Source organism: Mesocricetus auratus, unplaced genomic scaffold (assembly GCF_017639785.1).
Source record: "Mesocricetus auratus isolate SY011 unplaced genomic scaffold, BCM_Maur_2.0 Super-Scaffold_4256, whole genome shotgun sequence".
Classification (NCBI taxonomy): Eukaryota; Metazoa; Chordata; class Mammalia; order Rodentia; family Cricetidae; genus Mesocricetus; species Mesocricetus auratus.
The window spans coordinates 97000856-97016132 of NW_024429182.1; the positions used below are offsets into that span (position 1 = coordinate 97000856).

Below are 15277 nucleotides of genomic sequence, written 5' to 3' on the forward strand. Positions count from 1 at the left end.
GGTCCTAGCAAGCCCAGGTAGACAGGAGAGGGACAGGGAAGGGGACTGTGATGAGCACAGGCAGGGAGAGCTCAGAGGCCTGGTAGAGTCCTTTGTACCTCCAGATTCTTGTAGAGTTGCACTTTGTCCCCAACCACAGCCACATAAAGCTTATTCTTGAAGCCTCGCAGCTCCAGGCTGCCAGCGCGGTCAGGCTGCTCAGCGCCTCGAACGCCCAGCACAGAAGCACTGGAGAGCCGAACATGGGCTCGCTGTTCAGCCACCACCTGCTGCAAAGCCTGCACCCACTCATTCCGCTCCACTGAAAGAGGGTGAAAGTGACATAGGAGCTCAGTTAACAGGGACCCTGGGGCCTCAGAAATCACCTCCCAAGGAAGCCCACCAGTTTAGTCTGTCACTTTTCCAGACTTGGGCAACCTAGGCCCCAATGCCACCTTGTGTGGCTTACACTGAGCAAGTCGCCACAACTGTTGGAGCCTGCGTCCCCTCTGCGTGCTGATGTGTGGCTCTGTGGGGCTGGGGAGTGTCTGGGAAGGAGCTGGCTACTGTCAGTATCTCCTTCCTTCTCCCCAGACCACACAGGGACAATATCTCCCTGAGAATGACGTGTTAGGGAGCAGACATACATTGTTCCCTTCCCACTCTCCACAAGGTGACCAAACTTCCAACACACACACACACACACACACACACACACACACACACACACACACACACACACACGAGCGTGTGCATTCTCTCTCTCTCTCTCTCTCTCTCTCTCTCTCTCTCTCTCTCTCTCTCTCTCTCTCTCTCTCTCTCTCTCTCTCAACTCCCACCATCACTCTCTGCCCGGAAGGTGAAGGTCCGATTATTTGTGATCACTTCAAACTTCTGGTCTCCAATAGCAGCTACTCGGCAGATGCAGGCTACAGGGACAAAGCGCTTAGAGTAGGCATCCTGGGGGAGAGAAGAGTGGCATTTCGGAGTGGAAACCCAAGGGCCCCTTGCCCAACTACACGGAAATGATGGCTGCAAGCCTATCTGCAGGTGGCCAGGGATCCCTGTGCTGGCCCCATCACTGCCTCCAGCCAGCCCACAGACCAGGACCCCACTGCCGGTCAGCTAAGGACTGGGCCTGAAGCAATAGGCTTCGTGGGGTACAGCCTAGCCCTAGACAGAAACGAGGGTCACGTGAGGGAGTGGCGGGGCCCTCACCTTGTTACTGTCAAAGTATCGCAGGTAGTCGGCATCCAGTCTCACCCATCGCTTCTGATAGATGTAAGACCTGAGCGGGCAGGGGTCAGCAAGGGTCGGGAATGAGGAGGAAGGTCCCGCCATTATACCCAGCCCCCCTCTCCTAGCACCTAACCGTGGTTACCAATGGTTACCATGCATGTGGGGGGAAACGTGCTCAAATAATCTTGGGCCCCTCTGATTCTTGGATCCACGACAACCCCAGTGTCCTGGAGCATGCCCTGTCCCCATGCAGACACTAGAAGGTGCTGGCAGGCCTCGCTCACCCCTGTGGCGGGTTCTTGTCCAGCCAGCCAGCCTTGATGAACTGTGTGATGGGGGTGGAGCCCCCAGGCAGCTCATCCATGGAGTGCGGTAGGAGATCAGGGATCAGGCTGTGCAAGGGTGGGTTCAGGCCACTGCTGGGCCACCCGCCGCTAGGGCAAGAGAAGGAAAGGAGAGCAGTGAGGCCGAGGACTCCCTCTGGCTACAGCTGCGACAGGAGGGCAGGCAAGGTTGGGCTTTGGAAAGGAGGGCAGCTGAATGGGGGTACTCACTTGGGGATACCCTCATAGGCATGGTCATCCTCATCTTCGGCGTCATCCCCAGACAGCTCCTCCCCTTCGCTCAGCAGACTAGACACCCGCACGGCGCGTGGGACTCGGCTTGGCAAGGGCTCCTCCTGCACCCCCCCCCACCACTCAGTGTCACGTTTTTTTTCCTCCTCAAACCCCAGATCAAACCCCCAGCTGCCACGTCCACTCTGCTACTCCATCCTCAACCCACAGCTCAGCACTTTTACTTCTGTTTCTGCACCCCTCCCCCAGCGCCTGAGCTCACACAGGAACTAGGGTGACAAGATCAGGCAAACACTGATCTGGGCCAGGGAGAAAGACAGAAAGACAGGGAACCAGAGAAAGACTCAGATCTAGAGAGACACAAGATACACTCAAGAGAGAAGGGGGACACAAGGACACAAAAAGTGAATCAGACAGAGGGACATCCACCCAAAGACACAAACATCAACAGAACACATACACCCAGCCAGAGCAACCCAAGTCTGGAATAGAAGCCATAGATAGACCAGAGAGCTGGGGGCCCCAGGATAAGGTTATGGGGCTGATTCCTATATGGTGAGACAGTAAAGGGGAGGGGGAGGACCCACTCTGCTAGGGGAGGAGATCCTGGGGTCTCCCAGGCCAATGGGCAGCCGGCCCTCCCTCCACAACACAGCCAGCCAACGCTGCCCCAACCATTTGCCCTGCCTACCTTGGTCATCACGCTGGCGGGGGCCCCCAGCCCCTCCTCTGGGACAGCATCATAGTCAGGGTCGTCTGGTAAAAAAAAAGGGGGGTGGGGGCGCTCGGAAGTCAGGAGCTTGACCTCCTCTAAGGGACACTAGGAGTTGGTTTTGTAAAACCACTCTTAGGCTAGGATAGACTCCCACCCCCACCCAGGCCTGAGTTTCAAAAGAAAGACACAGGAGACAGGAAGTGCTATTTATACTGAAGGAAAGGAAGGGCCACCACAAGGAGGCTGTCCAGGCAGCAAACTCTGTAGTCAGGAGTGGGGACTGTCCAAACAAGGCCTATGAGGCAACAAGAATCAAGACAAGCCAGGGGTGGCAGCCCCAACTCCAGCGGCACTTGAACCTCTCTACCCCAAGGGTCAACCACGCTCATGCTTGGCAAGCAGAAGACAGGGGGAGAGAAAGAGCACGCACTCTGAGGAGACTCAGGACACCGAGGGCACTGCTAGCCACTAGGCAGAGAGGGAGTATGCCCACTGCATGCTCTCCAGGGCTGATCCAGGAGACCACCCAGAAACCAGCTGTCCTGTAACACTCACCAAACTCAGGGAGCAGGCGGGGAGGCTTGGGAGGGATCTCAGGAGCACGGGGAGGCAGGGGCTGATGAGGCCCCTGGGGAAAGGCAGGCAGGAAGGTGGACAGGGTCTCTGATGGCTCTGGCTGGGGACGGGATGAAACTGGTGGCAGCAATAGCTCCTCCTTAGAGGGAAGGCTGAGAACAAAACAAAGTTGGGTGTTGGTATGCAACAGCCAGGGTTCTGACCCACTGAGGCCTGATCACCTGGGCAAACACCTTCCCTACCCAGACTCCAACCTGCTTCACCCAGCCTTCACCACGCTCACTCGGCAGCACCTCTTAGACCCAAATGCCCAGGTCACTCATTCCCAGTGCCCCTGCTTTCAGCCATGCACTCTCGGGACATCCACGCTGACAGAAAAGGCCAGGATGGGGCCGAGAAGGCTGCTAAAGGGGAGGTAAGTCTCCACATGTGCTATGGAGGGTACAGGGCATCTGCTGGCAGAGGGAGGATGGGACGGAAACAGGCATCAAGGCCAGGCCTGAAGACACAGGCCAGTCTCAGAAACCGATTCCTAAGGCCCAGATTATGGTCTCTGGGCCAAGGCTTCTCCTTTTTTTGTCCACATTCAAAAGTTCACTACTTCCCAGTGAACTCAGACCCCTCAAGTTCTCTTCACCCACCACTTTCTTCTCTGCCTCAGGTACCCTGGGCTTTTCCGCCACAGTTTTCTTGTTGTCCTATCCTGGTGATGAATGGGTTTGAACCCGATCGTGGTCTCTTCGTTTCAGTGTGTCCTGGGCTAAGTGCTTAACCTCTCGGGGTCTAGGTTTCCTCTTCTGTGAAGTAGGGTTCCTTTTCACAGGCGGAAGGGAGGATGAGTAACTGAGGGGGCCACATACCAACATCCAGGCTCCTCGGTGCCCAGCAGGTAAGAATGGCTGGCTGCTGAGTCCTGGTGGCCTGGCCCCATCAGCCATCTCTGTCCACATCCACCGAGGGCTAAGGAGCGGCATCAGAGCGAGCAGCTTCCTCCCAGTAAACCCTGATTACTTTCGGCCTGGTCTGGTCCCCAGTGTTCCCAGGAGTGGGTAGGTAGCAAGCGGGGAGGTCTGGGGGGATGCGACCAGTGCCCCCTCCCTGCTCCCTCTTGTCACGGGAGCATGCCTGCCTCTGCACCGTTTCTCCCCAGCCACCCTTTTGTTTCCCTAGCCCTGCTGTTCTCCCCTGAACATGAAAATTATGCCAAATAATATTCTTCAAAGTATATCCCTCCTGCTGTGGGAACACCAGACCTTGAGCAGAGACCCACTTCCCCTTCTGCCTGGGAGTAGGCAGCTTTAAGACAATGTTTAGTAAAAACATGTTTACTAAAAGCGATACAATAAGTTCCTGGAAAAGGCCATCCCATGGAAACCGCCCTGACCTCGACCTTGTCCAAAGACTAACCGCACCTTCAAAACCCACACACATCCACCTCTGGGGTCAGAGCAGAACCAGCCAGGGGAGAGGAGAGAGCAGAAGCTTCTCTGGTGGGAGCTTTTCTTAGGAGGTTTTCTTGAACCTTTTTTGGAGCCTGTTTAAAGTTTTCTTTATATCGTTGAACGAGTCTCTGTGTTGTCAATCCCCGACACCCTCCGCACGTTCTTGGACACAGGCCGCGCAGCAGACGTGACAATTGGAGGTCCCACCGAGATCGTGAAAGCGAGGTAAGTGGACGGGGTTAAGAAACTATGGGGAATAGTTCCGGGAAGCTAGAATCATTACAGTATCAACTAAAAAAGTTACTTAAAGAACATGGGACTGCAGTCAAGTCTAAAACCCTAGAAGGCTTTCTAAAATCCATCGAACAAGCCAGTCCATGGTTCATTACTGGGGGAAGCTTAAATATTCCAGATTGGGAGGAGGTTCGCCATGATTTCATAGACTTTTAGGAAAAGAGGGATCTGAGTTCTTGCCCCCTACGACATTCTTCTTATGGAGATTAGTGAGGGGAGCATTTTTGACAGATAAGGTTTGTCACCGCCAGGTAGTTCAGGACACAAAAGAGGCTTTTTTAGAGTTACAAGAGACTGAGACTCAAGCCTCCTTGAGTTCAGGGGCAGAGAGTGAGGAAGAGACCGTGACTGAAACTAGAGGCTCCATTGTTAGTGAGGATGAGGAGGAGTCTCTTAGTAACAACAAAAAAACGGGTAGAGATCTTCGGGCACGACCCAAAAAGAAGGACTCAGGTCAGAATCGGTTATATCCTTCTCTATCAGACCTAGAAAATGGAAGTAGCTCAGACTCAGACTCGTCACAGTCTGAAAACGAACGGTTACTTGCTGAGATCGCGGCCCTTAAAAAAGAACTAAAAAAGATTCTAATTAAGGAAAGACAGGACAGGGAGAGAAACCCTTCCCCATACTCTGAAAAAAGGGACTCCTCCTATGAGATAACCCAGTCCTTCTGGGACCTGGAGGAAAGACCCAGAGGAGGGGTCCAATGCTGCCCGGTGGTGGCCCCAGTAATGGAAGTTCCAGATCCGAACAATTCTGGACAGGTCATTCGGCATCATAACCCTTTAAATTTTAAGGATATAAAACAACTTAAAGAGGCAACTTTAAATTATGGAGCACAGGCTCCCTTTACACTTTCCTTAATGGAATCTTTTGCGTCTCTTAATTTGACACCTGGCGATTGGCAGCAGCTTTGCAGAGCAGCTCTGTCGGGGGGGGGATTATTTGATTTGGAGAGGTGAGTTTCAGGAAAGATGCAGCCAGACAGCCCAAAGAAATGCACAGGCCGGACAGCCCCAGAGAAATGTGGAGATGCTTACCGGGAGTGGTCAATACGCCACCATTCAGCAACAAATGCAATATGACATCGCAGTCTATGCCCAAGTGGCAGCAGCGGCCCAAGGGGCTTGGAAAGCATTGCCTTCCAAGGAAGGAGGGGATCATCTGTCCAAAGTCCTTCAAGGACCTTCCGAACCTTTTCAAGACTTCGTAGACCGTCTCAGCCAGGTAGCAGAAAGAATATTTGGGGGCATTGGGCCTGCGATACCAGTCATAAAGCAGATGGCATTTGAAAATGCAAATAAGTATTGTAAGGAAGCCCTTCGCCCCTATCGCAATAAAAGTCTAAATGACTATATCCGGATCTGTAGGGACATTGATGGGAACTTCATCCAGGGCCAAGTGTTAGCTGCTGCTATTCGGCCCCAAGTGGGGAAAGAAAGACCTACTCTGGGAAGGAGAAAAACATGTTTCAGCTGCGGCAGGGAGGGACACTTCCATAGAAAGTGCCCTCAAAATAGTACTACGGGTCTCAAGAGACCTGGTTTATGCCCCCGTTGTCGAAGGGGATATCATTGGGCCAATAACTGCTACTCTAAAACTGACCGGGAAGGAAATTTCCTTCCTGCTAATAATAATCAGGGAAACGGGAGGAGGGCCCCGCCCCAGGGCCCCAAAACCAATGTGTACGGGGCAATGACCCCTGCTCTGGGCAGTGGCAGGACTCATTTTCTCCCCCAGAGCAACCCCTTCATATCTCAGACCTCCTTAGAGCCACCTCAGGGAGTGCAGGATTGGACCTCGCTCCCTCTGCCCGGGCAATCCTAACACCGGAAATGGGGATCCAGGCCCTCCCTACTGGGGTGCATGGGCCATTGCCCCCAGGCACGGTCGGACTACTCTTGGGATGGTCCAGTACTATTCTTCGAGGCATCCAGGTACACCCTGGTGTTATAGACCAGGATGGTGAGGGGGAGATTAAAATAATGACATCAGTGGGCAGTGGGGTTGTTGCCATCCCTGCAGGAGAACGGATTGCTCAGATACTCCTCCTCCCTATAGCTCCTTGTGAGGCTAGAAAAATTAAAGAGAAAAGGGGCAACCAAGGTTTTGGAAGTACCGGCCCAGCAGCATTTTGGGTAGCCACTATGGAGAACCGCCCCCAGCTTACATTAAAGATAGAAGATAAGTCCTTTAGGGGCATCTTAGATTCTGGGGCAGATTTCTCTGTCCTCTCAGATAAATTCTGACCTCCCGCCTGGCCGAAAGAGGAAGGGACAGGGAATAGGACAGGCTGTGCCCCAAAAAAGCCTCAAAATCCTAAAGTGGCAAGACTCTGAGGGCCACACAGGGCTTTTCCAGCCATATGTTTTGCCTGGCCTCCCTATTAACCTCTGGGGAAGGGACCTCATGCAAGAAATGGGAGTTGTCCTCACCACCGAGGCACCCAAGTCCAAAAGCAGGGGCCCCCAGATGACACAAGGGAGGGGCTGGAGCCCGGGGAGGGAACTAGGTAAACTAGAACAGGGAGAGGTTTGCCCTGTGACATCCCTCCCTTTGGAGACCAGGGCCCCAGGGGATAGGAAGGATTTTGGCCATTTTTGATGAGGGTCACTGTTGCGCTGCCAGCCCCTACCCATCACATGGCTATCAGATGATCCGGTATGGGTGGAACAGTGGCCCTTACCAGCGGAGAAACTAAGGGCGGCTCACCAGCTAGTTCAAGAACAATTGGAGGCAGGTCATTTGGTTCCTTCCACGTCCCCTTGGAATACCCCTATATTTGTAATAAAAAAAATCTTCAGGGAAATGGAGGTTACTACAAGACTTGAGGGCCGTGAATGCGACCATGCAGCCTATGGGGGCTCTGCAGCCTGGCTTGCCCGTGCCTGTGGCCATTCCTAAAGACTGGCATTTGATTGTCATTGACTTGAAGGATTGCTTCTTTTCTATTCCCTTGCATTCTCAAGATAGTCCTCGGTTTGCGTTTAGCCTTCCTGCGACTAACTTTAGGGAGCCTGCCCTTCGCTTCTAATGGGTGGTGCTCCCCCCAAGGGATGGCTAATAGTCCAACTATATGCCAGATTTATGTAGCTGCCTGTTTAGATCCCCTCAGACGTAAGTTCCCTGATCTTTACATTATCCACTACATGGATGATATTCTTTTGGCTGCGGCCGAGGAAAGACAATGTTACATAGCCTTTGCAGAGCTACAGGAGCTTCTGGAGGCCCGAGGATTTATTTTGGCTCCAGAAAAGATCCAAAAGAGACCTCCTTATACTTATTTGGGTCATCAAATTCAACAAACTGGCCTCCGGCCACAAAGACTCCAGATGGATTGTTCAAATTTAAAAACACTTCATGATTGGCAGAGATTTTTGGGAGAGGTGCAGTGGTTTCGCCCTTCTCTTTCTATTAAAACAGGGGCTCTTAAAGCGCTTTATGATATTCTTCCTGGGGACCCTGCTCCAACTTCCCCTAGACAGATTACCCCAGAGGCCAGGGAAGCCCTACAATTGTTGTTAAGAAGTATAGAGCAAGGCCACCTTCGGCATATAGATTATGGGCAGCCCCTTGTTCTGGTTGTACTTTCATCTAGCTTTTCGCCCACTGCCGTGTTTTGGCAGACTGGTCCTATTTATTGGATACATTTGTCAGCCTCCCCCTAAGAAGGTAGTGACCCCTTACTATGATCTCATTTTACAATTGTTGTGGAAGGCACACAAGTTTAGCATTCAAACCTTTGGAAAGAGTCCTAATAAAATTATCCTTCCTTATGGTAAGGAGGAGGTGGAACATCTACAGATCTTCCATGATGGGTGGATCCTGTTTATTACATCTACAGGCGCCCAGTTTGATAACCATTATCCTAATAGCCCCTTGATGTCTTTTTTTTAAACAACACCCTGTGATCTTTCCCAAGATTTTAAAGGAGAACCCTCTAGTTGGAGCTCGCTCAGTCTTTACAGACGGCTCCTCCAAGGGTTTCACGGTGGTGGTTTCTTCTCAGGTACGGAAGAGGGTACCCATAGGGCAGATGTCAGCACAAGCCGCCAAGTTGTTTGCTTGCTTGATGGCTTTCCAAATGTTTGAGGGAGAGCCCTTTAATTTATATACTGATAGTGTTTATGTTGCCAACATTGTTAGACCTTTAGAAACTTCTCCATATGTTCTTCCAACCTCCCAGGTTCGTTCCTTATTAGTTCAGCTCCAACATCTTATTTGGCAGCGCATCCACCCTGCTTATGTGGGATTTATTCATGCACATACTAACCTTCCAGGACCCCTTGCCCAGGGCAATCAAATTGCTGACTCCTTGACCCGCCCTAGGGTCTTATTTACTCAGGAGCAGCTTGCCCACCAGCTCCATGAGCGGTATCATCTAAATGCCCGCTCCATTAAATTTCACACTGGGTGCCCCTTATCCATAGCTACACAGATTACCTCTCAGTGCCCTGATTGTGCCCCTTATCATAATTCTCCCAATGAGGGGGTAAATCCCAGGGGCCTCAGGGCCAACCATCTCTGGCAAATGGATGTCACTCACCTGCCGCAGGCAGGGAAATTAAAATACATGCATGTCTCGGTGGATACGTATTCTAAACTGATTTTTGCCTCTCTCCACTCAGGAGAGAAGATTAAAGATGTTATTTCTCATTGCCTACAGGCCTTTGCCTACATGGGCGTACCCGATGCCCTAAAAACGGACAATGGCCCTGCCTATGCCAGCAATCGCTTTGCTGCCTTTTGCAGGGAACATCACATTGTCCATTCTTTTGGTATTCCTCACAACCCCACGGGACAGGCTATTGTGGAGCGCACCCATGCCACTCTCAAACAGTATTTTAAGAAAATAAAAAAGGGGGAGTATGTTACCTCCCCAATATTCAGTTATCCACCATACTTTACATTTTAAATTTTTTGACCGTAGACCGTAATAATTTGTCTGCTATGGAGAGACATTGGAACAAACCCTCCCAGTCCTTGGGATGGGTCAGATGGAAAGATTTGATTACAGGAAAATGGCAGCCACCCACTCCCCTACTAGCTAGGGTCCGAGGGGCTGTTTGTGTTTTCCCTCCAGGAAGTGAGAAGCCCATTTGGGTCCCGCAACGGTGCATCAGGCATGTTGACCCCAATACTACTCCGGATACTAGGAATGCTCACCATGCTAAAGATGATCCAACCATTGCTGAACACTCAGGTAAGAGAAATATGGGCGTTGGTGAGGATTCCCCCCCATGTTGATGCCAGTTAGTCATTCCAGCTCCCTGTTCATCCATTTTATAACACCAATAATACATTGGTAGCAGCTGCTGCCAATGAGATTAAAAAGTCAGAAACTAGACATTCTGAGTTTCCCCCTCCTAAGCCTGATACCAGGGTCAGGAAGTAGGGGAATCCAAGAGATTCCCAGCGGCATACGCCTTTAATCCCAACACACCTTTATACAAGTTCCAGGACAGCCTCCAAACAACACAGAGAAACCCTGACTCAAAAAAAAAATTTTGGTAACAGTAAAGAGGTACTGGTATTAAGTAAAGAAAAAGAAAAAGACAAAGGTATATGGAATAGAAAATTTTGTTTACATTTAAGTTCTATTTTGTGAGTCATCTCTAAAAACTTTTGGCCAAAAGCCTGGCCTCTCCACCTTGCATCTACAGAGTTACAAGGAGTAGGTACAGCTGTACCCCATGACTGTAGCTCAAATGGAGGAATGATAAAGAACGTACAGGACTTTTTAACCCTTTTAGTTCAAGGACTGGCTGGAGTTGTTCTTTTACATAGATTTCAATTAAGGAAGCTTCATTGCAACAGACTAATCATGACCTAGGGAAAAAGGATGACTGAAAGATACATGTATGTTCTGAATGTATGGTGTGGCCACACTGGTATGTATGAAATGTGATTGTAAATGCGTGAGTGTGAACTGCTTATATGATTAAAAGGATACTTAAATCCCTTCAAAAATAGTTAAGAAGCTACCTAGATTGCTTTAAATATAGACAAAAGGAACATCCAGCCAGTCTGCTAATGTTTTAACAGAAAAATTTAAGATGCAAAGAGGCCTTGTCAGCTAGTGAGAGCTCTACAGGTTAGATTGGGAAAGACTGCTCACAGACTTCAAATAATTTTCAAAAGTTATTTGGACACAGTATAGTTTACAATCTTTGAGTGATTTTCAGAAGTTTTTGGGAAATATTTAAAGGATATGTCCTTTTTAATGGGCATCTACAAATAATCTAAGTAGGGACCCCAATTTACCTAGATAGTTAACCAAGGAGGGTAAACAAATCCTTCTACTGTTATGGTCCAGCTTCAACAGTTCAAAAAGGAAAAAAAAATTTTTTTAGAAAATAAAAAAGGGGAAATAATGCCCCCAGTCCCCACATGACTCATCAAATAATACACTCCTCATTTAAAAATTTTATAATGTGAATGCCAGTGAGCTTCAGACAGTTTCTGGCATGATGGAACTTGAGCAACCATTGCTCAGGTCAAATGGAGACATCCATGCACTAGACAGTGGAGAAGACCCTAATTTGGGGTCGAGGGCATGTTTGTGTTTTCTTGCAGGAAAAGAATAAAGCTTCGGCAGCTGTCAGACCATTTAGTGAGATACATGGAGCAGAGAAAAACTGGACCTGAGACCATGGGAGCCTACCTAAGCCAGTTTGAGTGAGATCTCCTAAATCAGTGTTCCTGACCCTTGATGTCATCGAATCTACAGCCCAAGAAAGAAAGAAAACAGTCGGTTCGAGATTTCCAGTTTCTCAACAGACCTGCTGCATCAACCTTCCAGACCCGTGAGTTTTCATCCCGAAGCCAACAGAGAACTGGAAAGACTAACTATTTGCCCTTGACACACCTTGAAACAACAGAATTCATTTTGCCAGTTTTCCCTTTAAGGGAAAAAAGGACTCATTTAAAGCATTTGGACATTGGTATGGACTATGAGTGGCAAAAGCCTCTTTTCAAGATTTGAACAGGACATGGTCACTTGAAATATCAGACTTAGTGGTTCCTGTTTCTGGAATCATGACTAGGCCAGTGTATTTTTCTGGAGAAATGCAACTTGTCCTAATGCGACAACTATTGTTCATATTTTTCGTAATGCTACATGTGTAACATCAATGATTGTGCCTAATGTATCTGTGCAAGTGCACTTTCTAAATGCTTTCCTGAGCAGATCTTGAAACGATTGGAAACTTTATCAAATTGTAAATGTAAATCACATGCGGGTTACCCTTGTAACAGATGAAGGCTGGTAGAATGTTATGGCCCAGATCTGGTGGTGGGTATGGTGATGGAGAGGCGCTATGTCGATGGGGGTCCTGGAAATGGTGGCAGTGGCAGTAGGCATTCTGGCTTTATGCCGAGCTCAAACTTGCCTTGTTCCAGAGGCAAGAGATCCGTAACCAAGCATTGCTTAGCTTAGCCCATGGCAATCCCGATAGCCATGAAGGTTGGTTACAGATGATTTAAGGTTGGGGTGTCTCCGATGACGGGCAACCTGTGGGGAAGACCCCTCCCACCTAAAACAGGGGTTCAAGGTCCCCCAAAGACGGGAAAGGGAGGGTGACCCTACTTGACCTAAGCCAGGAGTGCCTCATTTGAAAATAAAAAGGGGTGAATTGTGGGAACACCAGACCTTGAGCAGAGACCCACTTCCCCTTCTGCCTGGGAGTAGGCAGCTTTAAGACAATGTTTAGTAAAAACATGTTTACTAAAAGTGATACAATAAGTTCCTGGAAAAGGCCTTCCCACGGAAACCGCCCTGACCTCGACCTTGTCCAAAGACTAACCGCACCTTCAAAACCCACACACATCCACCTCTGGGGTCAGAGCAGAACCAGCCAGGGGAGAGGAGAGAGCAGAAGCTTCTCTGGTGGGAGCTTTTCTTAGGTTTTCTTGAACCTTTTTTGGAGCCTGTTTAAAGTTTTCTTTATATCATTGAACGAGTCTCTGTGTTGTCAATCCCCGACACCCTCCGCACGTTCTCGGACACAGGCCGCGCAGCAGACATGACATCCTGCCAATACTTTGTTAGCACCCAAGCTAACAGCATCCCGGCTCGACTGCTACACACGTCTTAGAGTGTGCTGCTTCCACATAGCTTGTCCTGCAGCCATGCAGACGGGGTGGGAGTGGGGCTTCCCTGTGGAGTCATGACAAAAACGAGGTGGTACAGCAGCCCAGTCACCCACACAGCACCGCCTTGGCAACAGTGGCCTGCGTGGGGACCACCAAGAGAAACTGACAGCAAACTCTACCCCTGGTGTACAGGCTCCTACGTGTAGTAACCTGCAACTGAGAACACTCACATTTGTGGGGCCCCTAGAAGGCACATAAGCCCCTTGGGACAAGAAGTTTCTAAGCTAGGCTGGCTCCCTGTGAGTCATCTGCCCACTCTGGTCCTCAAGTCCTCACCTCTGAACTGTCACCTGCGAGGGTCACAAAGAATGGCTACCAGGCAGGTATGTGGACTGTGACGTGATGGCTATCATGACCCCTGTTGCTACCCTGGAAGCAAGCTGCTCTCTCTACCCTGTCTACCTCTCTGGTCGTTAATACCACGGGGAGACGGTACTGAGAGTATGCGGTGCCCTGGGCCCTGCACCAGGCTGTCTCCCAGAGTTGGCCCCGAGTCTCTTTACTGAAGGGAAAACATCTGACTGGAGATCCCTGCAGCCGAGTGAAGAGCGTGGCTGAGTGGGCATCAAGAGCACTCCAGTCAGGTGGGCGGCAAACAGGAGGACCAATCTGCGGACAGACTCACAAGCTGATCTTTCTGGTTGCAAGGGAGGCAAGTGAATGATTAAATGATGACTAAACATCTGAATGCAAACATTTCTGACAGCTTGGCCTGGTGCCTGGCCCCGGATGTTCGGTGCAATGTCCTCAGACGTCTGGATGAGCAAATCAATCCATCGCACAGAGACTTGCAGGCAGCAGGAAATAGGGGCTGTGGAGGCCAAGCTCGGGGATCAGCTGAGAGCAGAACATGAACTATGGGGAAGTGGGGATTCCCATTCTCCAAGGCCAAACAAGCCCTGACTCCCTATTGCCAGTCTCCTCCCTTCGGGGGGCCTAAGGGGTGGACAGTAGCAATGGAATCCGCTTGTTCCTCATCCTCCGGGGCCAGGCTAGCACACACTTTCCTCACTTTGTCTACCTCCACCACTGTCCTGATGCTCCACAGGCCCGCCCTGACGCCTGCTACCTGCAGGTGCCCTCTGTCCTTATCATCTGTCCTGGGAGGTGAGACAACAGGGCCTCTCATAGCGCTTGCAGCAAGAAACCTCCATGAGAGCCCGACTGTCTGGCACAGGGCATCAAGTACTGCTGACTCAGGGCCAGGAAAGGAGAAGTGAGGTCACAAAGGCACAGCTTGTGGGAAATCCCCAGGAGGGGGGTAGTACCCCTACCGAGAACAGAGCCTGGGGGGCACCCCTGCAGCAGCCCCTGGCGGTCTGCTCCGTTCTCCAGTCCAGTGCTGCCCTCTGGCCTCAGCGCAGCCCTCAGCGATAGTGAACACCCCTCCAGGCCTCCGCTCACCCTGCTTCTTCTCCTTTGACTTCTACCCCCACCTCCAACCCAGAAGCACCCTCTGTACCTCAAAATGCAGCCTCCAGGCCCCCGCAGAGCAAAGATGCACCCCAGCTTTGCTGTCCCTCAGTCCTTTCTCTGGCCAAGGTGTAATTCTAATTATTATGTCATTCACAGTAAGACTGGGCACCCGGGACGGGGGTGAAACACCACAGTCTGGGTCCTGAGCCCAAGAAGTCTGACCGTACAGATCAGAAGAAATATCATAGGACCTTGTACCTAGGGCTGGGGGACATATGGGGGCCCCAAACATAAATGGGCAAGATTAGAGTGACCCCGTCACTAATGGTGTGAACCAGAAGCTTAAGGCTCTGTCAATAACTATTACGGGGCAACAGGTACAAACGGAGCCTGTCCTGGGCACAGTGAGCTGTGTGACTGCTCCAGGCGGATCTGGGTTTAAGTTCCAGAGCTCAATCATCACCTCTGAGCCTCAGTTTCCCAAACTCTGACTAGCCTGCAAGCTTACCCACACTGTCCTCACATGTTACGGCACAGCTTCTTACCTGGAGTCTCAGCCCCACAGGCTAGGCCATGAGCTGCAGTATAGCCTTCTCCTGCAAGTACCCTGTGCTCCTCTCGCAATACGTCCATCTAATAATCCTCCTCCAGTCAGAGAAAACAAGGCTCACTTTGAGGACAGGAGGACTGCAGAGAAGGGCAGCCTAAGTGTCAAGCTGACTTTGGACTAAGTCCCCATTCCCTAGCCATTCACTTTCCAGCCCTCTATAAAAAGTTAATCTGAAGTCAACAAATATTTGTTTACCTTTACATTGCATGTATGTGCATGTTTGTGTAGCGGTATATGCACATGAGTGCTAGAGAGTACCCTGGGGCTGGAATTCCAG

At 50.5% G+C, this 15277-nt stretch overlaps 1 protein-coding gene across 6 annotated transcripts in view; it reads right to left on the reverse strand.

Annotated features, from left to right (window-relative positions):
* The window catches only part of Arap1 (ArfGAP with RhoGAP domain, ankyrin repeat and PH domain 1), a 67805-nt gene that overhangs the window by 22154 nt on the left and 30374 nt on the right, over positions 1 to 15277 (reverse strand). For all 6 annotated transcript variants that reach the window (XM_040757791.1, XM_040757794.1, XM_040757786.1 and 3 more), the window contains 7 exons: positions 3064 to 3236; positions 2485 to 2549; positions 1773 to 1897; positions 1503 to 1652; positions 1198 to 1267; positions 819 to 939; positions 99 to 301 (listed from right to left, as the gene is read on the reverse strand). In XM_040757791.1, the coding sequence (XP_040613725.1) occupies positions 99 to 301; positions 819 to 939; positions 1198 to 1267; positions 1503 to 1652; positions 1773 to 1897; positions 2485 to 2549; positions 3064 to 3236 (907 nt within the window). The remainder of the gene's footprint in view (positions 1 to 98; positions 302 to 818; positions 940 to 1197; positions 1268 to 1502; positions 1653 to 1772; positions 1898 to 2484; positions 2550 to 3063; positions 3237 to 15277) is intronic.